Raw genomic sequence first — 26,840 nt, 5'->3', positions numbered from 1 at the left:
TGAACTAAGAAGCAGAGAGAGACTGTTGCTTGCAGGTTCACCTCACGAAAGAAGGCAATGTGACCTGTGTCTGAGCCATCTCCCAGTTGTGATCCTGGGGCCTCTGGATTGACTCAGAGTGCTCCAGCTTCTTCTGAATCCAAAGATAAGTCTGGAAGCAAACATCATGCTTCCCCATTTCTGTCTGGGTCAAAGAGTTCTAAATGTTCATTATCTCACAAGACCTCTAAATCTAGGTCTTCTCCCAGAAATGCATCTAGTAAGTCCTCCAGCACCCCCCGGAAAAGGGGAGTACAGAGTGTGACACAGCCAGAGGGCTGTGTTCTGAAGAGAATGCCATGATCCTTGGAGCGACACGGGTCCAGGAGCAGAAGTGATGGTGGGTGAGAGATCACCAACAGTCAGCGTACCGACCTGTGGAACTGATCCGCAAGACAACCAGCAGGAGGCGTTAGCGTGGTGAGTCCCACCCCATCACAGGGTCTAAGTTGTTTTCTGAAAAAACAGATACCATGCACATGGTTCAGTGGTAACAGCCGACACATTAGTTGTTTGGACATTCCAATTTTCCCTTTCCTGGACAATTGGCCAGTGCAGGCAGCAGCATTAGATGAGTGTTATCATCTTCATCGCTTGTCTAGGCTTGTCTCAGAGAATCTTTCACAGGATTTCTGACTATATCAGACTCTGCTACCAGCTTACTAAAGTCTCTCCTCCGTCGAGAATAACAGCTCACTCCACCAGAGCTCAGCTTTCCTGGGCAATGTTCCAATAGCTGATATATGCCAGGCAGCAACATGGTTGTCTGTTCCTCTTCTACTCATTATGCCATTGCACAAGCTCTCTCTATGATGCCAGCTTTGGCAAGTCAGTGCTACAGTCTCCATTTGGGTGATCCAAGTCCCTCCACCTGAAAAGGAACTGCTGATGAGTCACCTACATTGGAATGTATGGGAGCACAGTCAATCGAAGGAAGAAAGAAACAGTTACTTACCTTGTAACAACTGTTCTTCAAGACCTGTTGTGCACATACACATTCCACGACCCTCCCACCTTTCCTGGTGGTTCGGTCATTGCTCACAGTGGTGTTACGGAGCGGAGAGGGAGATGGTGGAAATGCCTCTCGTATGCCTTCACCTGGGAGCAAGAGGAGAACACCCATACTGCTGGCAAAAGTCTCTGACTCGAGTGCCCTGGGCACACATACACCTACAGTGAATGTGTAGGTACACAACACATCTCTAAGAACAACAGTTACTGTAAGGTAAGTGACCATTTTTTCTGTCTCTGTCTGTTGATTGGAGAAACTATAACCCCCAAGTGTCTGGACTGATACAGAAGATCTCAAAAAAAGAACATTAACAGGTAAAGAAAATTTCCCCTTGCATTACCACTGCCCCTCTATCTCACCTTCTCCCATACACCCTCAGCTTATCGTAGCTTTGGCAAACATAAGTGTGGTTGAAATATTGCACTGTTGGTGTCAGACACAAGGTGTCATAGAAAAATTGAGCAAAATTGGTTCGGCCTTGTATGTTGTCTGGTTTGGGTATATGTGTTACACATACATACAAACACTTCTCACACTGTGTGTTCCAATCAAAAATGTTGTGTGAACCAGCTCAATAGCTGAACTGACTTTATTCAAGCTTGATTTGTTCTGTGTATTGCTCTGAGATCTATAGAACAAACAAAGTCTGAAAAAATGGGTTCATTGGTTCTTAAGTTAAAAATTGAAAAGTTTTTTCATACGTGTGTAGAATTTGTGGCAGGGAAGAGTCAGTTCAGCCTAAGGCTTATAATGTTGGAGATGAATATGCACAATAGACTTTGTCAGTAGAATTTGTGCTGCGGAGGTTGGCCAGACAGAAGTCTCAGTCCCAGTACTGTGGGGGTTTCCCTATGCTTCAGAATAGACTAGAACATTGCGTGGTTATAGTTGGTAAATGTTTACTCTGTAATGGTGACTACTGTAGATCTAAGGCAGGTTTGGATGTTAGGGCCACTGTGAATTCTTTTAGCTTGATCTAAACTTGCAAGAGTTTTTAAAGCCTACCAGACCTTACAAAGATTTCACCATTTCCCAGACTACCTTGTGTCTGAAGAGGGAGACAGAGGGGTAATGGTGCCTCCCCATTCAAAGCAAGCGACCTAGACAAAGGAGCACATGGCTAAGATAAGAGTTCTTACCTCTGCCACTAAGTGGCCTTAACTTTTCATTTTTATGTAGCACTTTAAAAGTATTGTTTAGCTAGATCTCGCAACATTCTGTAAGAAAATAGCATCTTATTAGATGGGCTAATAGATGGGTTAACGAAAGTAGAAAGGTTGTGATTTCTTCAAGATCATACAGTAAATTGGTATAAGAGCCAGGATTAGAGCGTAGCTCTCCTGACTCCCCATTCCACTAGATGCCATTGTTTAATCCACTATACCACAGACCTCCCTAAACAAGCCACTAACATGTCTTTCTGATTCCCCATCTGCAAAATGGGAATAATACCTGCTTGCCTCATCTCTTGACCCAACTAGACGGGGATTCTGTTTACCAGTATTCTAACTTGTGGATTTGGAGAGGTGAACTCAAAATATACTGCCTTAAAATAGGGGGAAAGTTGTCAAATCGAAGCCATGAACAATTAGGAAGTGCCCATGTTCAAGTTTATGAAACGTCCCACTATCAGAAAAGAATACTTTTTACTTTAATTAAGGGGGAAGAAATGAGTTGAAAACATAAACAAGTTTCTAACTGTGATCAAGTTCTGTAGTAAACGTTTTGTTTCCTCTTTGATCTCAACAGCAGCTTTGCAGTCCTCAGAATGTGAATTGCAGAGATTTGGAGGGACGTCATTCAACCCCGCTGCACTTTGCTGCAGGTTATAACCGTGTATCTGTAGTAGAGTATCTGCTGCACCATGGGGCAGATGTGCACGCCAAAGACAAAGGGTAACTTTTCACTATTATTTCTTATTAACCAGTGCTCCTCACATTCATTGTGGGAGAGAGTTAATAGTCTTCTCAGCAATGTTTAGCTTTCTGATAGTACTGGTATCAAAATATTAAACAATAGTATTATAGTTGGGATAACTTCACTTCTTTCATCTCTGCAGCTTTTTTCTCCTCTGTTCTCTGTTTTGTTTTTGTTCTTTCTGCTTAATAGCAGTTTATCAAATATTTTGGAAGGTCTAAAATTAGCTTTTTACTTGTATGATATGAAATAGCCAGGGTGAACGCTGTACATTTTTCTCTTCTTCATAGATGGTTTATATTAATACAGAAAGTTAACTTTTAAAAAGTTAACTATTGTTCTCTCTAACTATTACAACATGTTTTCCCCCTTTTAAATCAAACTATCAGGAAAGGCTAGAAATACTATACAACCTCTTTATTATTTCTAGACTTTCCAGGCACTTTGATTTAAAAGGGGGGAAACATGTCACAGTAGTTAGAGAAACCAATAGTCAACTTTTAAAAAGTTGTTTTTCTGTATTAATATAAACCATCTATGAAGAAGAGAAAAATGAACAGAGTTTCAAGGTTAGGTTCAGATCCTAAATGTCTTGAAGTTTTAAGCTCCTTTCAAATGGAATTGAGTACAGTTTTTTCCCCACAATATTACACATGCATGGCTTACTAATGCCCAAACTTCACGTGTCAAATGGGATTTTAGCCACCCACTAAAACCCTTTTTGGAAATTTACACCCAAGTGTCCAAAGTCGACATTACAGCAGTGATTCTTGCAACATATGGCTATTGTTAGCAATATTGATATGGCCTGTTTATAGAAATTATTAATAATGACAATTGGTCGAACATCATCAGTTAGAAATATCATTGGCAGGAGCTGAAGAAAAGCTGTTTTCATTCGCTGCCTGGAAAAGGGATGTTCATTTCATATGTACCTCAATAGAAGGGCATGTAAAGCTGTGAAACTGGGGCTACTAAAAGATGCTAATAGTCTTTTTTTCTCTCTGAGGCTGTCTTATCCACGGGAGCTTTGTAAACTTGTATTTGAATTCGACTTTCTGTGACCATTAAAACTTTCTTTCTCTTTGATTAGCGGCTTAGTGCCCTTGCATAATGCCTGTTCATACGGCCACTACGAGGTGGCCGAGCTACTGGTGAGGCATGGGGCCTCTGTCAATGTGGCCGACCTGTGGAAATTCACCCCGTTGCATGAAGCAGCAGCAAAAGGAAAATATGAAATCTGCAAGCTGCTTTTAAAAGTAAGTCATTTACAATTACCAAATGTATTTTTAAATGTGTGTTCTGTTACATTTAAGATCTGAAACAAAGATCATTTTATTATTTTTCAGTGAATTAATTTGAATCCATTTTCATCTTAAATTTTACTGTGATATCTGGCGCTTTCTATATTGAATGTAAAGTCATTTGAAGTGCCTTTCAGAACATGTTCACTTTATTAAAATTCATCAGTACAGATGATTTTTCAAGACAATGTTTTAATTTATTCTAAAATATTCCTCTAATACATTCAATAATGTCAGTTAAATAACATTTACTTCATACAAACGGAAACAAATGGAATTAGTTTAAGGATACAAAAAAATGAACTTTTACTTGTGGAATAGTTGCTACAATTGAATAAACTTTCATTGGTGTTTGTGCAAGTGTACAGAATACAGCAATAATTAAATGTGGTCTTTAGAAAATATCTTATGGATGAGAAAATCCTCAGAGGAAATGTAAATTAAGACAGTTTGGAAGAAGCACGATAATCAGCAGGAGTGCTCAAGCTAACAGCCCCTGCTTTAAACAAAAACCCTTAATGAGAATGTTTAAAATAAGCTTGACAAAATTGCAAGAAATTATTAGGAAAATTAACCCCACACATTGTTTTCATCATAGGCGTTTATATACTTTTTTTAAAAGGTAGGCAGTTGTCAGGCTCTCTTCACCCCTTTTTACATGGTTGCTGCTTAGCCAAGCTATTCCTACTCAATCTTGTTAATTTTTCTGAGGACTTTTTCACTTTGATGGAGGACCACCACAGCAATTTAAAATCCTGCTGCAGTAGAACCCACAAGCTCTCCCTCACAGAGGTCCCAGGGCTGTGCTTGATGAGGGCCCCTAAAGCGACATCTGATTACAGAAGTTATCTCAAACTCTCAAATGCAGTTTTCTTTTATCAGCACTGGAGTGCTCTGCAGCCCAGGATCCTTCCAGTGGGGAGGTAGCCGTTCTTGCACTCAACCTCAAAGGATCCTCAACAAAAGTCAGTTCCTTAATAGACACATTATAGAAAACTTAGAAGCACTCCCTAAGGTCCCTAGGAGGTTGAGGTTATATAATACCTGTTGTAAATCAGACTTCTGCATCCAAGAGCTAAAAGGCTCCAGTGACACACCCTTAAAATTGGCACTGTTGGTCTTTAAATCTGTTGGTCCTGGGTACACTTGAGACGATTTCCTTGAGCCTTGTACTGGTTGGTATTTGTGCTCCTAGCCCGCTGGTTACGAAGGGTTTCTGCTGCTCTGACCGGCAATAATGCCTTTGTTTTGGTGTGCGCTGGGATGCGGAATGTGCACCCTCCTGAAATCTCCCTTACTTTGTTCCGCTTGAATTTAAAAATATTAAAAATAAAGTTGTTTTTTCAAATGTATTTTTGGGAGGTACGCTGTTGGCCTTATCTCATGTGACCTTCTCTTCCATTACCTTGCTTTGAACTGCATCCTCTCTTTTGCTTCTCTGTGCTTGTAGGTGAAGAGGGCTGTCTTTGTGTTCCTTAATTTTTGTCTGTTTCTCATTAGCATTCTCCCTGTCTGTTTCTATATGGCCCTGTCAGCATATATCTGAGCCCATGGATGTGTGTTTTGTTGTCCTCCAGAAGGAGAAAAGTTCCACTTTGAAACCTTTCACATTAGGGATCTAGAGCTGTAATTTTCAGAAGACTGCAATAGACATTTTAAACAATGTGCCACAGAGAACACTTTCTCCGAAAGCTGCTTGGGTGCATTAGAGCCAGTCTTTGCCCGCTTCTTCCATTCACATCCTTACTCTATACTGCTGTCTAATAGACACAGCCTTGGAAGCAGGAGAGTGGTAAGCTCCCCCCCTCCCTACCCCCCTACCCCCAATTGCCCACCTTAGCTAACAGCAGGGCTGTTTCGCTAGTGCTAACAACTGTTAGACTGCTCTGAACATTGCTATACAACACAGTGGGTAACATGTTGGCAGTTGCCAGCACCTTGTCTGTTGCAACTCTCCCACTGTTATGACACCACAGGAACTGCACCATTGTTAGCAATGGTGGGAAAGTTAAGGGGAGCTAACCTTTGGTAAAAACGTTCCCTTATGTAGAATCACATTTCTCTCCTGAATCTCGGCTTTGCTACATTATTGCCATTAACAATGGTGCAACTCACTAAGTTGTAGTGATGCAATGCGTCCCTGTGGGCCATCCTCTTCTGAGTGCTCCATTGCACTGCATCAACATTCAGCACTCCTCCATCTCTTCCAGGACCAGCACGCTGGGTACCTATTCCACAGGGCCCAGATGTAGAGGTTTGTGGGAATAGTAATCCCCAGTTAGAGAAACTGTACTAAAAACTTTTAAATGTGGATTGTAGAAATCAGCATTCTGTATTGTATAAAAATATATACTGAAGTTTTGGAACAAGAAAGCCTTTATGTTGCAGTGCAGCAGCTTGTAAAGCACAAAACTCAGGAGCTGCAGTAGGTCAGAACAGAATTATCAGGGTATAGGAGGAAACCTGCACAACCTGCAGAGCGGATTTCCAGAGGGGTTACAGGAGCATTGTCAGATTGTACAGAAGTGCCTTTACAACACCAGTGCTTTTAGATTATGCCAGCACTGCAACTGTGAAGAATGACCACATGCAGAATGCAGCTGGGATGAGCCTTGCTCCAAGCAGTTGCCTTTACAATGATGCAGTTGCAAAACTCGTGAACCATGGCAAGCTGTGTAATGTATAGGTGCAAGAAGTTACAAGTGCAGTGTACGTTTACAGCACCACAGCCCTCTAGTATAGACAAGGCTCTTCAGACCCGTAAGGTTGCTTTGTAGATTAGCAGTTTGGGTTTAGCTTTCGTAATGTCTATTCTGTACAGTGGGTATCCACTAAAGTACATGGCTGTTAATTCATGAAAATGGATTGCCAAAATCTCACTAGCTTTGAGAGCATTCCCAGTGCTATGCTGCAGAATGCAGTCCATGAACTGACATACCTAAGTATTGCACTCATGTATTTGTGGCAATAACATGTAGAATTGTTATTTGTAGCATGGAGCGGATCCAACAAAAAAGAACAGAGATGGTAACACTCCTCTAGATCTGGTGAAAGAAGGAGACACAGATATACAGGACTTGCTGCGGGGAGACGCTGCCTTGCTAGATGCTGCCAAAAAGGGTTGTCTGGCAAGAGTGCAGAAGCTGTGTACACCAGACAATATCAATTGCAGAGACACCCAAGGAAGAAATTCAACACCATTACATCTTGCAGGTAAGCAATTTACCAGAGCTTCTAGACTCTCTTATCACAGTTATGTAATGGAATCAACAAAAAACAGAGCATGTTATAAGGAACTGACATAGAAATAGTTTCACAGCAAATTGCCTTGGTTACTAGGCCAGCTGTCTAGACGTATTACAGGAAGACAGTAGCTTGCAAAAGAGGTGCTTTTGAACTCCAAAAATCAAATAGTTTTAGCTTTCCCACCTTCCCAGTTTTTCTGTTAGTTCTACTGATACTCTGTTTTCTTTTCTCTTTTTGTAGCTGGGTATAATAACCTGGAAGTAGCTGAATACCTTCTAGAGCATGGTGCTGACGTTAATGCTCAAGACAAAGGAGGACTAATCCCCTTACATAATGCAGCATCCTATGGGGTAAGTATAAGCATTTATACTTGTGATTTACAGTGCTAAGTTTCTCGTAATTTTGTAATATTTTTAGTATACAAAGTAGGGGGAAGTCTTTCAAGTGGTTGCATCTAAAGCAAGTTATTGCGACAGACTGTCTTATCTGGAACAAAGTTTGGCCTCCGTAGCCATGAGGGAATTATTGGTCCAAGTCACTACGATATCTTACTCCCACGGGTCTCGGTGGCTTTCATAAAAAAGCCCAGAATTTGACCAGGAGGGGGATGCAGTTGGTACTACTGTATACAGGGTCACTTACAGAAATTTTGGAGTACCATTGAAACAGTTGCTATTATGGCAACCAAAACATTTGTAGCAAGTTGGCATAATGTTTGGCACCTCTTGTTTTTAACCAAAGAAATCTCTCCTGCAGTTGTAGAAATAGGCAAAGATTCAGATGGTGATTAAGAGTTTGAGTGGGAAGGAAGAGAGAGCAGTGTCTCTGGATCAATCACAAGTTCATTGTGGAGCAGCACTATTAGGATGAGTAGTCTGTTAGTGATCTCCCTTCCTTCCCACTCTCACAAAGCAGGATTAACATACAGACAATCAAGCATCTTTATGTGCAATATCTGCACAGATGTAAGATGGACCTTTCCCTAAAACACTACATGCCACTTTACCTTGTGGGTGACTGCAGAAGGAAATCTATTACAAGCAATTGCTTGAAGTCTGTTCTTGAAAGAATCCCAAGTATATGAAAGACTACATACATGACACTAAATTAATGCCAGATATGTTTGCCTCTTCTAGTTGTGTTTTCCTCTGCTTCCTCCCATTATTGTAAATGCAATTTCAGTAACTAGAACACTGACAAAAATGGCTGCACTGGAGATCAGAGGGGAAATGGCTTGAATGCGGTAATTGAGTCCAGAATTGTTTTCACGTTTATACCAAAATGAAAGTTACCAAATTGTATATTTAGTGGTGCTGTTGTGATGCTGTATTTTATGCCTCAGTTTGTCAGTGGTTATTTCAGATACTGTACCAGATATGTTGCAATATGTGGGTATGATGGGAAGGGTTAACAATGGAATGCAAGCCTCTAATCTGATTCTTCCTTTTGCTAAGGATCATTTGAAGTTGTTAACATTATTTGAATATTTAAGTCTTGTGCTGCAGGTGTTTAGAGGATACCAGAGACAGAGCTGGTTTTTTATATGCCTTTGACAGCTCTTGCCTCTGCCATTTACAGATGTCCACAGTCTCTGATTTAGTGTTGTATTAGAAAACTTGGTTTTAGAAGTGGGATAAAAGGGAGAAAAGTGCCAGCCTCTCACAGTTACACAAAGATGTTTCATTTTTAGTCAGTATAAAATATTTATCTAGCCAAAAAGTCTGATAACCATGGAAGGAGAACTGGGAACTCTCTCCATGTTTTTCAGGGAGTGGAAGTGAGTGGCAATATGCTTTGTCAAAAGTCTAATGACCTTGAAGTAAAATGAACAGAAATTGGGGCAGAGAGTCTTAGAGAGCCTTGAACTGACCATGGATTCCAAATGAAAATAAGTGCTGCGATTTCCGTCTTGCTCTTCATGCAGAGGGCTACAAGTTTACCCCTCGCTGACACCCACAACTTCAGCATCAAGTGTTTTAATCTGCTGAAGGGAAATTGGAGGGTATTTGGAAGCGAAAATTGCCAATAATTGTTTCACACTAATAATCACTTTAAGAAATCATAATTCCAGTCTAATTCAGTGTCCTCTCTTCTGCGTGGTTAACGAGAGTTGTGTTCAACATTCTTTCAGCAGCTTTTTTTTAAATTGTTCTCATTGTATATTCGCCATCGGCACCTCTTAATCTCCGTGACATGGCATAGATCAGCTGTGAAGGGTGGAATACTTGGTTGCTCCTGAATTTTTATCTAATATAGTCAACGTTTTGTAACTCCTTCGTTAAAAATTGCTTTTCCTTTAGTTCCCCCATCTTCATGTTGGATATACCCTGTTTGTTTACCACATAATTAGGTGGTGTCTTTTATACCATGTGGCAGAAAAAGTATGGGAAATACCAATTGCTCTGCAAGTTCAGAAGGGGAGAAGTGAGGTTAGCCATCTTTTAAACCAATATTTCTTGAGCGATAAAGCCAAGCCTTTTTGCGAGAGGTTGGTAGCTACTTTAAAAAAAAAAAAAACGTAGGGAAAGATGAAATCTGTCAGTATCATGAATCTTTGGGTTTGGGTCTGTGCTGCCTATTTCAAACAAGTTTTCATACTTCAATCTGCTGGTTTTTTTAGCTGAGTATACTGCTTTTGCCTTTATGTAATGATAAACCAGTTAGTAAAAACACTCATAGGAAGGTGGTACAGGGAGTAATTTTTCCCTATAATTTGTTTCCTTTTCTTCTTTTTTAATTTGGATGATGATTTTAAATGGTTTATAGTTGTAAGGGTGGGGTACAGAAGCAAATTACATGTCTGTTAAAATGCCACATCCGTAACCTATGGAAATGAATGTAGATGAGGGAAACTGTACCAGCATCACTTTGGTTCAAAGTATTTTTTGTAGCTCATTGTACCAAATAATGAAATAAATGCTCAAGGGCCAGGTTTTCAAACGGGTTCGTTTCAAAGGGGTTCAGCTGCAACTAAATCCAACCACCTTTTTAGGAGCCCAAATGGGAGTATTTCTTAAAATGTGGCCAAAAGTCACTAAGCTGCACTAGCTGACACTGTATAAACGACAATAGTTTGAACACAGAAAATAATAATGCTTCTCTTCCCTGGGTTTCCTTATTTTGTATATTTTATTGTAAATCGGTATTCTGTAGATCCTTAACCGTTTGCTTTCTAAGATTGGGTGTAAGTCAATGAACTGCTAAGCAGAACGAAAACAGCAGATGAAACATGTTCCTTTATCCCTGTTCATACATATTTAAAATCTATGTCAGGCCATACAAGCTACAGCAATCTGAAGAAAGATGGTACTTGTTCCGTTTGTCAGTATCTGGAATGTTTTTCCTGCTCCCAGGGACTTCACAGTGGTATCTGAGCTCCAGAAATAATAAAACCAGTTCAGGAGTGGACACACTTACTTTCCTCAGCAAAGTCCCCGTCCTACAAACACTGATATCAGACTGGATATCAGGGATATCACACACTTACAGTAAAGCACATTTGTAAGTATGTGCAGGATCAGGGTCTGAAAATATAAAGAATTCTTTTTAGAATAAGATAATGCAAATCTAAAACTCCACATAATTATCCCTTTCTATAACATCAACCAAATCTCATTATTCTGGAGCTGAACTGCTTAATAGCTAATATACAGTACAGCTAAACTACATGATTAAATGCAATCCAAAGCAACTCGCACAACTGATTCCTTTGAGCGAATTGGGAAGTTGGGGTTTCCTTAGCACTTTCATATTTAGAGAAACGTAGTTTATTCAGCTAATAAAATATGGCCTTGTGCTGCCTTATGCGGCTTTGAAACCGCAAAGCTGAGTCAGGAAGAGGAAAGAATGTCCATCATTGTTCGTATGGCCATTGCTGATGGGAACGCTTTTCAGCCTTTGACTGGAGGGAAAGTTGTTGTGACCTAGGCAGGTGGGTGTAAATAAAGGGAGGGGAAATGAAGAGGATCTCTGAACATGCGTATTATCTCTTCATACAAGAAATGAAGATGTGACTTAACAATATCGCATCGTATGGCCTCTACATTGCTATACCCAGTAGCAGCTACTCTGTACTTTAATGATAAAAGTGTTGGGTTTTTTTCAGCATGTGGATATAGCAGCGCTCTTGATTAAATACAGCACATGTGTAAATGCAACAGATAAATGGGCATTCACACCGTTGCATGAAGCAGCACAAAAAGGAAGGACACAGCTGTGTGCTCTGCTGCTAGCTCATGGAGCAGATCCAACCATGAAGAACCAAGAGGGTCAAACCCCTTTAGACCTGGCAACAGTAAGTTCATATGGCAAAGCGCCAGAAACTGTTATAAAGAATTTGCTTTATGTATTAAATGACACTCCGTGCCTCCACTGTGCCAGTGGTCCTCAGCCTTCTCCACCCTGGGATTTGGGAAGGGTAGGGTGGTCAGGACTTCTTTAAGTCCAGGTACAACCCCTCTGTTGGCGGCAAGCCCATGCACAAATCGTAGGGTGAGATTCTAGTATCTTAGTTAAGGTTTAAAGTGTCAGTTTAATTCCCAGCACTTTAATTTTACCCAAACTGAACCTTTCCACCTGAAATGTCACGGATGTGAGCTTTAGCCAGCACACACTTTATTTATTTGAATCTTTTCAGGGAAATAGATCAGACTTTGAGGAAGTATGAGTGTTCCAAAAAAGGGTATTCTCAGTTCTTAAATAATTTCTTAACCCTTTTTAGGTACAACATAACTCCAAAACAATGTGGCTAGAATGACCCAGAACCTCCAAACTTGTTGTTAGCTGTAGGTCTTCCTGAATACGGGTCTTTGAGTAGTTGGGTTTTGTTAGTGGCAGGATTAGTTAAAAATAGTTTCCACATATCTTATAGGGCACACAGAGTTTATGAATTCCAGGTGACCCCATTATTGATGGTTGCTGTGTGGGGAGTGGCACACAGAGAACTGGAAAGTAGAGAAGTTTGGAATAGACAGGGGAGGGAGTAGGAGAGTTTGAGCCACAGGAGGGGGTGAGGAGGCTGAGCTGGGGAAGAAAACAGACTCATGGAGTGGTCTAGACACCATTCCCCAAATAAATCCACTTTACATGTTCCCCCTGCACCTCCAAACACGTTGCTGTCCAGTGACTCTGAAAAGGACTTTAGGGATCATTGTGGAAGCCAGCTGAACATCAGTTCCCAGTGCAATCTTATGGCTAAGAGGGCTAATGCCGTGCTTGGATTTATAAACGGGAGAGCATCAAGTCAGAGTAAGGAGGTGCTCTTACTTTGTACACCGCATTAGTGAGACCATTACTGGATATTGTGTCCAGTGTTACTGTCCACATTTATTTTAAAATGTTGAAAAATTGGAGCGAGTTCAGAAAAGAGCTACAAGAAGTATTTGAGATCTGGACAGCCTGACTTACAGTGAGAGACTTAAGAAGCTCAATTAAGTTTTTCCAAGAGAAGGTCAACAGGTAACTTGACCATGCTCTACAAGTATCCACACGGGGAAGAGATTTCTGACAGGAGAGGTCTCTTCAATTTAACAGCAAGGGCATAATGACATCCAATGGCTGCAAGCTAAAGCTAGACAAATTCAGACGATGAATAAGGTGCAGGCTTTTTGTAAAAGTGAGGTAAATTAACCTTTGGAACAGTTTACCAAAGTAAATGGTAGATTCCTCATCTTTCAGAGTCTTCACAGTCAAGACTGGATGTCTTCCTATGGGCTTATCTAAAGGGACATTTAGTTTGCAGCAAGCTAAAAGTTCCCTAGTGCTCTCTGATCTCTTCCTGTTTCAAACCAGGAACTTTTAGTGCACAGCAGCAGGGTCCACAGACACTTAATGCACAACAATTTAGTGCAGGATAGACTCACACCCTAGCTTGCTGCAAACTTTGGCTGTGGTGGGAGGGGTAGCTCAGTGGTTTGAGCATTGGCCTGCTAAACCCATGGCTGCAAGTTCAATCCTTGAGGGGGCCATTTAGGGATTGGGGCAAAAATTGGGGATTGGTCCTGCTTTGAGCAGGGGGTGGGACTAGATGACCTCCTGAGGTCTCTTCCAACCCTGAGATTCTATGATATGTCTACACTTGGAGCTACTGGTGTGATTCCCAGCTTGTGCAGACAGTCACACTAACTCATCTCCAGCTAACGCTCTAAAAATAGTGGTGTAGCCACAGTTGTGCGGCAGCAGGGAGCAATGACAAAGGCTCGCCATCCCAAGTATGTACCTGTGGGGTCTCAGCAGGTGTGTACTGGGGACTGCTGGTGTGTGTTAGCCTGCTGTGCACGGAGTGTCCGTGTGGACCCTGATGAGTGTGTACTACAAATTCTGTATGGCGCTTTGATTTATGCTGCTTTGAAATGGGAGTATATTAAAGCACGCTAGTGAACTTTTAGTGCGCGGCCACAGGCTCCATGTGGACAATTGCTGTGAACTAAGGCTATGACTACACTACAGCCTATGTTGTCATAATTTATGGTGCTATGGGGTGTAAATAAACCACCGACAACTGCCAGTGTGGGCAGCGCTATGTTGGCAGGATATACTCTACTGCTGACAGCTACCGCTGCTCAAGGGGGCTGGCATAGTTAAGCTGACGGGAGAGCTCTCTCCCGTCTGTTTAGAGCAGCTACATTAGAGAGCTTACAGCAGCACCACTGCAAGCTCTGCAATGTTTAGACAAGCCCTAAAATAGGTTCTCTAGCTCAACCAGCAGTTACAGGATTGAGGAAGGAATTACGTGGTGGAATTGTCTGATCTGCTATGCAGGTCTGATGAGATTATTATACTGGTCTTTTCCGGCCTTCAAATCTATAAAATCACACTGCCATGAGGAAAAAATGTAATTAACTCTCTGACGTATAATAGAAAATAGACCTGGTCTTAAAAAGTTGTGTTAAGTGGGTGCAATTTTTGCATTTTTTTTTTTTTTAGGTTTTTTTTTTTTTCAAAATGAATGACCTATGACAGGATTAAATTTATGTTATGAGATTGTTGGGGGTTTTACTTAGATGGGGACTGGGAATAAGGTTATCCACTACATGTATTTTTTTCCTTCCTTAGTAAATGAATAGATGGTGATTTTAATGAAAATAAAGCCCTATGTGAATGTGCTTTCTGTCTTTCAGGCTGATGATATCAGAGCTTTGCTGATAGATGCAATGCCTCCAGAAGCCTTGCCTACCTGTTTTAAACCTCAGGCAACCGTAGTTAGTGCCTCTCTAATCTCACCAGCATCGACTCCCTCCTGTCTCTCTGCTGCCAGCAGCATTGATAACCTTACAGGGCCTCTGGCAGAACTAGCAGTGGGAGGAGCATCAAATGCTGGGGATGGAGCAGCAGGAACAGAAAGGAAAGAAGGAGAAGGTAATTTTTCTGCTGGGTAAGGTTCCTTTGCAAAAATACAATAAGACGGTGCTTAGCATTGCATTCTGCTTTACTTGATCCTGAAGATGTTGAATATAAAAATACTCCCATCTCAAAGAAAATGTGAATTTCTCTATTTCTCCTGTTTTCTTCCTCTGCTCTTTGAGTGACTGTTCCTCTTAGTTATCTTTTCGTTCATGATTAGCTCAGAATCCAAAGGCGCAAGGGTCACTGACTAAATGAACAGATTTCCGCTGTTGCTGCTGGACAAAATTTCTGATGGGTATAATTGTGATTTGGGGAAACATGATGGCTGAGATGAGGGGGTTGTTAAAGTTTTAATCCTTTGATTAATATTTGAAATACATGCTGTCCATCAGCATCTGAAAGATGGTATAGCAAAAATGCACCCATCGTCATCTGTATTCCTGTGTAACTTGCTGTCCTGTTTTACTGAAATCAGATGTTTCTGTTTTAAGCGGTTGTTTTGAATGTGTATTTAACATTCAGTTTTTACTGAGCTTTTGTACAGTCTGAGGTAGGTTATTTGGCTGAGGACTATAGAGAGCTGTGTTTTGAAACTGAGGGCAAGCTGACATTATGCTAGATGATGGATATCTTCTACATTGATCTGTTTCTTTCATTATAGTCGCTGGTCTTGACATGAATATCAGCCAGTTCCTGAAAAGCCTTGGGCTTGAACACCTGCGGGATATCTTTGAAACAGAACAGGTAATAAGTGAGCCTCATGTATGGTGCACTTGTATGTTCATTTATAGGGAATGCAATAAATACTCAAGCAAATTTTGATTTCATCTGTTATTTCCTAACTTTTTTTAAATGACTGTTTAACATCTGTGAAAAACAAAAATAACAAAGGGAACTACAAATGAGTCATCTAGTACCTTAAAGTGAGGTTTTCCTCAGAAAAAGACTGAATAAATGGCATCACAGTTATTTGAGGCTGGGATCAAGTTTGCTCAGTTTACAAGTAAAATAATTTTTTTTTTCCCAACTGCCAGCTCTGCAAATTCATCCCGGGATCTGAGTCACGATTGATCCTTTGGTCTTGAGCATTATTACCAATAAAGGTTTTGCAGGACAAATTAGACCCTAAGCTACATGTGTCCTTTCCCATTCATAAACCCGTTAAAGGTTTTTTACAAGGAAGAGGGAGAAAAATGGTGGTTCTTAACCTCTGAGGATAGGACAAGAACCAAGTTGCAGTGGGGGAGGTTTAGGTTGGATATTAGGAAAAACTTTTTCACTAGGAGGGTGGTGAAACACTGGAATGCGTTACCTAGGGAGGTGGTAGAATCTCCTTCCTTAGAAGTTTTTAAGGTCAGGCTTGACAAAGCCCTGGCTGGGATGATTTAATTGGGGATTGGTCCTGCTTTGAGCAGGGGGTTGGAGTAGATGACCTCCTGAGGTCCCTTCCAACCCTTATAGTCTATGATTCTGTGAGTCAATGGGCTTAAATTGTAGCAAGGACCATTTAGGTTGGACATTAGGAAAAACTTCCTGTCAGGGTGATTAAGCAGTGGAATAAATTGCCTAGGGAGGTTGTGAAATCTCCATCATTGGAGATTTTTAAGATCAGGTTAGATAAGATTTTTAAGATCAGGTTAGATTTTTAAGATCAGGTCTGGATCAGTGGTTCTCAACCGTTCCGGACTACTGTACCCCTTTCAGGAGGCGGATTTGTCTTGCTTACCCCAAGTTTCACCTCACTTAAAAACTACAAAAGTGTCACAGAACACTCTTACTGAAAAATTACTTACTTTCTCATTGTTACCATATAATTACAAAATAAATCGCCACCCCCAGATTGAGAAACACTGATGAATCATAGAATACCAGGGTTGGAAGGGACCCCAGAAGGTCATCTAGTCCAACCCCCTGCTCAAAGCAGGACCAATTCCCAGTTAAATCATCCCAGCCAGGGCTTTGTCAAGCCTGACCTTAAAAACCTCTAAGGAAGGAGATTCTACCACCTCCCTAGGTAACGCATTCCAGTGTTTCACCACCCTCTTAGTGAAAAAGTTTTTCCTAATATCCAATCTAAACCTCCCCCACTGCAACTTGAGACCATTACTCCTCGTTCTGTCATCTGCTACCATTGAGAACAGCCTAGAGCCATCCTCTTTGGAACCCCCTTTCAGGTAGTTGAAAGCAGCTATCAAATCCCCCCTCATTCTTCTCTTCTGCAGGCTAAACAATCCCAGCTCCCTCAGCCTCTCCTCATAACTCATGTGTTCCAGTCCCCTAATAATTTTTGTTGCCCTTCGCTGGACTCTCTCCAATTTATCCACATCCTTCTTGAAGTGTGGGGCCCAAAACTGGACACAGTACTCCAGATGAGGCCTCACCAATGTCGAATAGAGAGGAACGATCACGTCCCTCGATCTGCTCGCTATGCCCCTACTTATACATCCCAAAATGCCATTGGCCTTCTTGGCAACAAGGGCACACTGCTGACTCATATCCAGCTTCTCGTCCACTGTCACCCCTAGGTCCTTTTCCGCAGAACTGCTACCTAGCCATTCGGTCCCTAGTCTGTAGCTGTGCATTGGGTTCTTCCGTCCTAAGTGCAGGACCCTGCACTTATCCTTATTGAACCTCATCAGATTTCTTTTGGCCCAATCCTCCAATTTGTCTAGGTCTTTCTGTATCCTATCCCTCCCCTCCAGCGTATCTACCACTCCTCCCAGTTTAGTATCATCCGCAAATTTGCTGAGAGTGCAATCCACACCATCCTCCAGATCATTTATGAAGATATTGAACAAAACCGGCCCCAGGACCGACCCTTGGGGTACTCCACTTGATACCAGCTGCCAACTAGATATGGAGCCATTGATCACTACCCGTTGAGCCCGACAATCTAGCCAGCTTTCTACCCACCTTGTAGTGCATTCATCCAGCCCATACTTCCTTAACTTGCTGACAAGAATACTGTGGGAGACCGTGTCAAAAGCTTTGCTAAAGTCAAGAAACAATACATCCACTGCTTTCCCTTCATCCACAGAACCAGTAATCTCATCATAAAAGGCGATTAGATTAGTCAGGCATGACCTTCCCTTGGTGAATCCATGCTGGCTGTTCCTGATCACTTTCCTCTCATGCAAGTGCTTCAGGATTGATTCTTTGAGGACCTGCTCCATGATTTTTCCAGGGACTGAAATGAGGCTGACTGGCCTGTAGTTCCCAGGATCCTCCTTCTTCCCTTTTTTAAAGATTGGCACTACATTAGCCTTTTTCCAGTCATCCGGGACTTCCCCGGTTCGCCACGAGTTTTCAAAGATAATGGCCAATGGCTCTGCAATCACAGCCGCCAACTCCTTCAGCACTCTCGGATGAAGTATATAGAGCAGTAAATATAGAGCAGCAAATATATTGATGAGCTGATGGACCCCCTGGAAGATCTGTGTACTCCCAGGGGTACACACATCTCTGGTGAAGAACCACTGGTCTAGATAATATTTAGTCTTGCCATGAGTGCAGGGGACAGGACTAGATGACCTCTGGAGGTCCCTTCCAGTCCTACAATTCTATGATGCCTGTGCAAGCCTATTGCATTGAACAGAGTTATTAAAGTGAAAGTGATTAGAACTTAGTAAACAATGCCCTTAATGGGCAAGGCAGAAGAGAAACTACTTTACCCAGGCCTTGTCTACGCTAGAGAATTCAAGAAATAGTTTCCTACTGCAAACAAGGTTATAATCTTAGCTGTTTTCGGTGTGTAGGGCTAAAGAGTAAATAGTGGGGGAAAAGTATGTTACCAGTTACTCTGGATATGCAAAATGTATTGTAAGAGGTTACCATGTTTGTGGTCAGTTTTTTTAAGAGAATAGCATTTGAATGCTATTGTGAATTCTTTTTCTGAACAGCTTCTTGGACAAACACATAATTTACTAGTGTGAACTAAGATATAATGTGCAGCGGGGGAGAAATAAGACATATTAAACTGTAGCCATAAGTCAGGGCACAAACACTTTAAACATAATGTGTTGGTTATGAAAATTCTCCAGACTATTGTATGAAGTGTTAAGAGTTGTCCTTTGCTTCCCAATTCCTGTAGATATGACTGTTTTTCTTTAGTTTTCATTGACATTATGTATACGTCTTCTCCACTTCAGCATGAATTGTAATATTTCTTGGCTACCTTTTTCTCCTTAACTAGGAGAAGTGTGCTTTCCATATATTTAATAGAAGTTTATATTTATCAGAAAAATTGAATATTGGCTTTTTAGAACCAGGAAAAACCTTTCTATCCAAATAGTTCTGGTCTCCTTAGTTATCTTAATCTAATTTTGGATTGTTTCATTTAGTCATGACGCTCTAGAAACAAATCTTTAAGTATTGCTTAAACTCATTTTTCCTGTTTAAAAAACCTTCCTCTTCCACTGAAGAGTTCTACTTTAGATGCTTATCTTCTAAGTAAGGCTGTCGATTAATTGCAGTTACCTCACTTGAAGTAACTCAAAAAAAATTAATTGCGATTAATTGCTGTTTTAATCACACTATTAAACAATAGAATAACAAATGAAATTTATTAAATATTTTTTGATGTTTTTCTACATTTTCAAATATTGATTTCAATTACAATGCATAATGCAAAGTGTACAGTGCTCACTTTATAGTATTATTTTTATTACAAATATTTGCACCGTAAAAAGGATAAACAAATAAAACAGTATTTTTCAATTCACCTCATACAAGAACTGTAAAGCAGGCTCTTTATCATGAAAGTGCAACTTACAAATGTAGATTTTTTTTCATTACATAACTGCACTCAAAAACAAAATTAAAACTTTAAAGCCTAGAAGTCCACTTAGTCCTACTTCTTGTTCAGCCAATCATTAAGACAAACAAGTTTGTTTACATTTACGGGAGATAATGCTTTCCGCTTTTTATTTACAATGTCACCTGAAAGTGAGCAGAAGCGTTCACATGGCACTTTTGTACCGGCATTGCAAGATATTTATGGGCCAGACATGCTAAACATTCATGTGCCCCTTCATACTGCCCCCACCATTCTAGAGAACGTGCTTCCATGCTGATGATGATCATTAAAAAAAAAAAATGTTAATTAAATTTGTGACTGAACTCCTTGTGGGAGAAATGTTTGTCTCCTGCTCTGTTTTACCTATATTCTGCCATATATTTCATGTTATAGCAGTCTCGGATGATGAGCCAGCATATGTTGTTCATTTTAAGAACACTCACTGCAGATTTGACAAAACACAAAGAAGGTATCAATGTGAGATTTCTAAAGATAGCTACAGCACTCGACTCAAGGTTTAAGAATCTGAAGTGCCTTCCAAAATCTGAGAGGAACGAGGTGTGGAGCAGACTTTCAGAAGTCTTGGAAGAGCAACTTCAGAACCCAAACCACCTATAAAGAAAATCAGCCTTCTCTTGGTAGCATCTGACTCAGATGATGGAAATGAACATGCATCAGTCTGCACTGCTTTGGATCATTATCAAGCAGAACCCGTCATCAACATGTCCTCTGGAATGGAGGTTGGAGCATGAATCTTTAGAACCTACAAGTCCACTCAGTCCTAAAGTTTTGCATTGTTTTATTTTTGAACGCAGTTATTTTTTTTTGTATATAGTTCTACATTTTAAGTCCAACTTTCGTGGTAAAGTGATTGCACTACAGTAATTGTAATGAGGGAATTGAAAAATACTATTTCTTTTGTTTTTTACAGTGCAAATGTTTGTAAGCAAAAATAAATATAAGGTGAGCACTGTACACTTTGTATTCTGTGTTGTAATTGAGATCAATATATTTGAAAATGTAGAAAACAGCCAAAAATATTTAAATAAATGGTATTCTATTATTGTTTAACAGTACAATTAATCAGGATGAATTTTTTTTAACTGTTTGACAGCCCTACTTCTAGGTTCTGTACAATTTTCCCCCACTCGTGAGAGTTTTAAAAATGCAAATCGGCTTTACTTGTCTCTTTCATCATTTTGAAAACTTGTTAATTCATCTCATACTGTTGTCCTTTCAAAGCCAATGAGTACATCTTCATAGTCATTCCATATTATTTGGATGCTTGATGTCTGGAACTGTCTTTGTTTCCCATACACTACAATCTCTGCAAGGAAACAGCCCTCCTGTGATACAGGTACCAGGGAGGGACACCTTTTCATTTTGGATCTCCCCTGATGTTAATCCTAGTCCTCTGGCTGTACGGTAGTATCTTTTGCAGTCTTTTGTAGTGCTGCTCTGCACTTGATGGATGTTTTCAATGATTCTTTCATAGTAATCTTCATATCTTTTGCCTGATCGATATGTTGGGTTTATCACATGTTTATCACATATCCCTTGGTTGAGTCCCTCTCTCCTGAATTAAGCATATTATCTTTGTCTACAGTGGACTTTGTTTGCTACTTACAGATCCAGTCATCTTAACTCTCCAGCTCCTTTTGAATCTAGTTGTATGGTTTCCCGTTGATTAAGCCTCCAGTTCTATTGTAATGTGTAAATTTGGGAGCAGATGTATTTGAATGCCTCTCCTAAATGAAATTTTTCTGTATCTCTGAGGTCCAAAAAGTAACCTGTGCATAGAATTTCTGTACAATATGAAAAGTTTGTGTCTAGACTGCCCTTTATGTCCTGCTCTTAAATCAATTTTCTGTTTCACATTTTATTTAACATCCTATTTTATTACTTCCTGCTTTAGCAGGTAATCTCTATTACCTTGAAATGCAGCCTTGTCAAATGCTTTGAGGAATCTTAATATATTACAGCCAGTGAATAGTCCTGATCTGTCATCATGACAGTCATTATTCCTAAGAACCGTGGGTTACTGAAGCATGATTTTACATAGCCAAATCGTGTTTGGAGACACACACGCACCATATAAACACAAAGCGAATGTTTTAGAAAATCTGTAATGGCATCGATGTAGGATGTGTTAGACATTTTAATAAGGACATAACAGCAAAAGAATGGGAAATTATCAGGCTAAAATAGAACTTTTATTTCCATGCTGTATGTGGTGGAAATACATTTATCAGTATTTGTGCAAAAATGTAAAATCTGGCTACAGTGTGCTTTAAACTGTTGATATGTGTATAGTGCTGATGTACAGCACCACGTTAGTAATCCTGACCCCTTAATAATCTTTTCAGGAAAGCTGTTGTCTGGGATTTTTTTTACTATTTCTGTTGTCACTCATGCAGCTCCACCAGTGCTAGCAATGGTGGGTGTGTTAGTGTAAATAATATATTGGTGTGTTAGCCGGAGTGCCATCTAACCCTCCTCAGAGCCATTCTAGATAATACAATGACTAGCCACCTGTGTACAATCGTCCTTGATGTGGAGCTCCATCAATGATACTTCAGCACAGGAAATTATTTTTAAAAATCCAATATCAGTATGGCCTGTCACTGAAGGGGAAGAGTTATGATGCACCTAAGGAACAGAGGAATGCAAGTCCCACTGATTTGCAGTGGGGCATATGCACCTAAATCCCATAGGCACACTTGAAATCTCCTATCAGTTTTAAATTAGCCTTTTATCATTCCTTTAGCAATATCAGATCCAGACTAAATCATTTTCCTAGTAATATTTGACTATTGTTTCACTGCATTCATTAAATGGTTAGAAATTATTCCCAGTTTGGTGTGGAGTCTTACCATGAAGGGAGATGTATGGAAAATTAAATAGCTTACTTTTTAACTGTTATGTTAAATTAGATTTCTGTGTTAGTTTTTTGGAAGAGAGAGGTATGTTCTGTGTTATTTACACACATTCTGCAGCAGCCAGCATAGAGCAGCTCTCTGCTGTCTCATCCTGGGGAGAGACCCTGTGGTATTTACCTGGGCCAGCCTCAGACAGGAAGGTGGCAGTCTATTAGATTGCAGGGTCATCATAATAAAAATAAAATACATAAACTGAGGGATTCTACTCCTAGCATGAATGCAGTGTAGGTACAGTATAATTTCTGTAACAATGGGACTTTTTCATTTTTTCCTTAGGAGGTAATGAAGACTTGGCTACTAATTTTTGTCATCCTTTCTCTTTTCAGATAACTCTTGATGTATTGGCAGACATGGGGCATGAAGAGTTAAAAGAAATTGGCATTAACGCATATGGACATCGCCACAAACTAATAAAAGGTGTAGAGAGACTTCTAGGAGGGCAGCAAGGTAAATATGTCAAAACAGTTGGCCCTACCTGTTAACTTCGAGTTATGTACACCTGGACCTGTCTGAAATAATTTTCAGCAGACTTTCAGCAGTTGCCTTGTAAAAGGAATGCTCTTAAACCACGCCCAGTCTTAGACCGTGACTTTAAAGAGTCTAGGTGTGGTAAGATGTGTTCCTGCTTGCAGCATTGAACTAAATTCCGGCTAGGCAGTAGAGATAAAATGGCTGGAGTCAAAGGAATCTTTCAGTCTGGTGGTGCAAAGATGGGGTGGAACCATTGTCTTGTCTCCTCTCCACCTCATCTGGGGAATGCACACCCCAAGAGGTACATGGAGGGGAGGAACACGGATTCAGCAAGGGCAAGTCATGCCTGACTAATCTAATTGCCTTCTGTGATGAGATAACTGGCTCTGTGGATAAGGGGAAAGCAGTAGACGTGTTGTTCCTTCACTTTAGCAAAGCTTTTGACACGGTCTCCCACAGTATTCTTGCCAGCAAGTTAAAGAAGTACTGGGCTGGATGAATGGACTATAAGGTGGATAGAAAGCTGGCTAGATCGTCAGGCTCAAAGGGTAGTGATCAATGACTCCATGTCTAGTTGGCAGCCGGTATCAAGCGGAGTCCTGGGGCCGGTTTTGTTCCATATCTTCTTTAATGATCTGGAGGATGGCGTGGACTGCACCCTCAGCAAGTTTGCAGAGGACACTAAACTTGGAGGAGTGGTAGATACGCTGGAGGGTAGGGATAGGATACAGAGGGACCTAGACAAATTAAAGGATTGGGCCAAAACAAATCTGATGAGGTTCAACAAGGACAAGTGCAGAGTCCTGCACTTAGGATGGAAGAATCCCATGCACCGTACTGGCTAGTCAGCAGTTCTGCAGAAAAGGACCTAGGGGTTACAGTGGACAAGAAGCTGGATATCAGTCAACAGTGTGCCCTTGTTGCCAAGAAGGCTAACGTCATTTTGGGCTCTATAAGTAGGGGCATTGCGAGCAGATGGAGGGATGTGATTGTTCCCCTCTATTCGACATTGGTGAGGCCTCATCTGGTGTACTGTGTCCAGTTTTGGGCCCCACCCTACAAGAAGGATGTGGAAAAATTGGAAAGAGTCCAGCGGAGGGCAACAAAAATGATTAGGGGACTAGAACACACGACTTATGAGGAGAGGCTGAGGGAACTGGGATTGTTTAATGTGCAGAAGAGAAGAATGAGGGGGAATTTGATAGCTGCTTTCAACTACCTGAAAGGGGGTTCCAAAGTGGATGGATCTAGACTGTTCTCATTGGTAGCAGATGCCCGAACAACGAGTAATGGTCTCAAGTTTCAATGGGGGAGGTTTAGGTTGGATGCTAGGAAAAGCTTTTTCACTAGGAGGGTGGTGAAGCACTGGAATGGGTTACCTAGGGAGGTGGTGGAATCTCCTTCCTTAGAGGTTTTTAAGGTCAGGCTTGACAAATCCCTGGCTGGGATGATTCAGTTGGTATTGGTCCTGCTTTGAGCAGGGGGTTGGACTAGATGACCTCCTGAGGTCCCTTCCAACCCCGATATTCTATGATTCTATGCTGCTCTGAGCACAAGGCCATCATTCTAGCAGGCTCCAGCATGAAGTGCATACAGTGGGAGCAGCTCTTTGTGTACCTACGTAAAGGTCAGTCACGGTCTAGTGCAGGGGTTTGTTCCAAGATTAACACACACAACTGTTGGTTACTAATAACTAATTCCTGAATGGATCACACTGTAATTGCAAACTGTTGGAATTGTCTCTATCACACAGGCTTCAGTTGCTTCACTTGAAAGCAGAAATTGCTGGATAAGTTCTTTTCCCACATAAATTTTATTCTTTTAATATTTTATTCTATTTTAATACTCTCTTTTAATGCCTGCTGCTTTTCAAGCATTTGATCTAATTTAGGTTGTATTTCCTTTGTTTACGTCCTTTATTGCATTTGCTCCTGCTCTGGGGTTATTCAACAAACAATAATAGTAAAGCTGGGTAAAAATACAGCTGGTATTGTTTCCTACAGTTGATTTTTACTTCTTAAATTCTTCCCTTTTGCAGGCACCAGTCCTTATTTGACTTTTCACTGTGTGAGCCAAGGGACTATTCTCCTAGACCTTGCTCCCGATGATAAGGAGTATCAATCAGTAGAAGAGGAGGTATTATAAATACAAATATTTTTGTTTTAAAAATTGGCTTGTGTTTACTGCTTAATGTCTGTCCTGGAGGTCAGTGTGGTTCTACACTGCAAAGTGATCCTCTCAAAATAGCATTGGTGGGTTCCACCTTACTGCCACCCAGTGATTACAGATCCAGATGTGATCCCTGATGGCCAGATCTTCAAACTCCACCTCGGAACTGAAGGTCAAACTAGGTTCTTTTCCTCTTATATATCCCCAGTGCTCTGCGGGCCCAATTCCACACCCAGGTACACCTGCGCTCGTCACTTTTTTTCAGATTATGGCCTCGGTGATACCTTTGTAACCCTCGCTGCCTTTAGTAGAGCTCCACAAGTGTGTCACTGACTTAAAATAAACAAGCCATGCTGTTGGTGCTGCTCAAAGAGAGACTCCAGCCCTGCAGCACCAAAGCAGTTAACAGGAATAAAAAAGATCTGACCCCAGGGCACTCAGGGAGCAGTAGGAAAGGGCCGTTTTTATGCAGTCTCTTTTGGCAAGCGAAACAACATCAAGGTCCTCTGTAGTGTGGGGGGAAAGGACCCAAGCCCCCACAGCTCCATGGGGACAGACCAGGCATCAGCATCACCTCACCCCCAAAGACAGCAGTCAATCCTGCAGCTCCCAAAAAATGAGCTGAGAGTAATTGTGGGTGGAGGCTGGAACAACCATTTCTCCCCAGGGTCCTGGGTCATCATTGAGAGTAGGACAGGTCACACAACAGCCCCATGATCCCCTTAACATGGCATTGCCTCTTGCCCCCAGAGAGACCAGGTGATGGGTGGGGCCGGACACACCCTTCTGCTGTTGGGGATGATGGTGCACATAGAGCTGCGACTGCTTTCATGTTGCTGGGTGACTGCGCATGTTCAGATCTTCCTTGCTCTGTCCACTGTCTGCCAGCCAGGCTAACCCAGTGCTTCTCCCTGCCTTGCCACAATCTCCTGCTCAGGTGCTGCCTTCTCCACAGAGACACTTGGATACTAAGGCGATGAGTGCCAGGATAAGAACTTAGATAGGGTAGGATGGATGCTGTATGCTGTGACCCTTACCTGTAGTTGGTGTCCCGATGTGTATGCACCACGGGGCCACGTATGTGCACCTACCTTCATGAAAGTCATCAGTTTTTCCCTTTTTTAGCTAGAGTGTTTGGGAACATAGGTTAAAATAGAACCAAAGGGATTACACTCTCCTTCATCCCTTTTGCTGTGGTTTGTATCCACTGCTTCAAGAGGCAGCTCCTTATGCTTCTTGAAGTCTTTTGGAAACACCCATTGAATGTGCTCTTGGGTCTGGGTCATTAACTCCCCTTACAAAGTGTATTTTCTTGGAGAAGTGTTCAAAAGGCTCATATGACAGATCAAAATGAGGAGGGAGGTTTTGTGTGTACTACTTTATGGTATTAGCTATTTAAATGGAAAAATAAACAGATTACATTGTAAAACCTTTGACCTTGAGCCCTAGACCTTCGTGTGTGATCTGTCCATTCCTGTTAGTAGGAAAGCACATTAGGACATGCAGGATCAGGGACTTAGGGTGCTATTTTAACAAATTGTTTGCTTAATTTAATAAGGAGGCATGGTATGACAACCTCATTGTGTCCGATCACCTTGTCACCA

The 26,840-nt window shown here is 41.2% G+C and overlaps 1 protein-coding gene across 2 annotated transcripts in view; it reads left to right on the top strand.

Moving 5' to 3' along the window:
- Positions 1–26,840, top strand: part of TNKS (tankyrase) — a 287,701-nt gene that overhangs the window by 238,684 nt on the left and 22,177 nt on the right. For both annotated transcript variants that reach the window (XM_073340169.2, XM_073340168.2), the window contains 9 exons: positions 2,801–2,946; positions 4,062–4,227; positions 7,266–7,485; positions 7,759–7,868; positions 11,624–11,812; positions 14,637–14,874; positions 15,524–15,606; positions 22,923–23,043; positions 25,106–25,203. In XM_073340169.2, coding sequence (XP_073196270.1) covers positions 2,801–2,946; positions 4,062–4,227; positions 7,266–7,485; positions 7,759–7,868; positions 11,624–11,812; positions 14,637–14,874; positions 15,524–15,606; positions 22,923–23,043; positions 25,106–25,203 — 1,371 coding nt within the window. The remainder of the gene's footprint in view (positions 1–2,800; positions 2,947–4,061; positions 4,228–7,265; positions 7,486–7,758; positions 7,869–11,623; positions 11,813–14,636; positions 14,875–15,523; positions 15,607–22,922; positions 23,044–25,105; positions 25,204–26,840) is intronic.

The sequence above is a fragment of the Lepidochelys kempii genome, chromosome 4 (genome assembly GCF_965140285.1).
Source record: "Lepidochelys kempii isolate rLepKem1 chromosome 4, rLepKem1.hap1, whole genome shotgun sequence".
NCBI lineage: Eukaryota > Metazoa > Chordata > Testudines > Cheloniidae > Lepidochelys > Lepidochelys kempii.
This window is presented reverse-complemented; position numbering and strand designations above follow the sequence as displayed.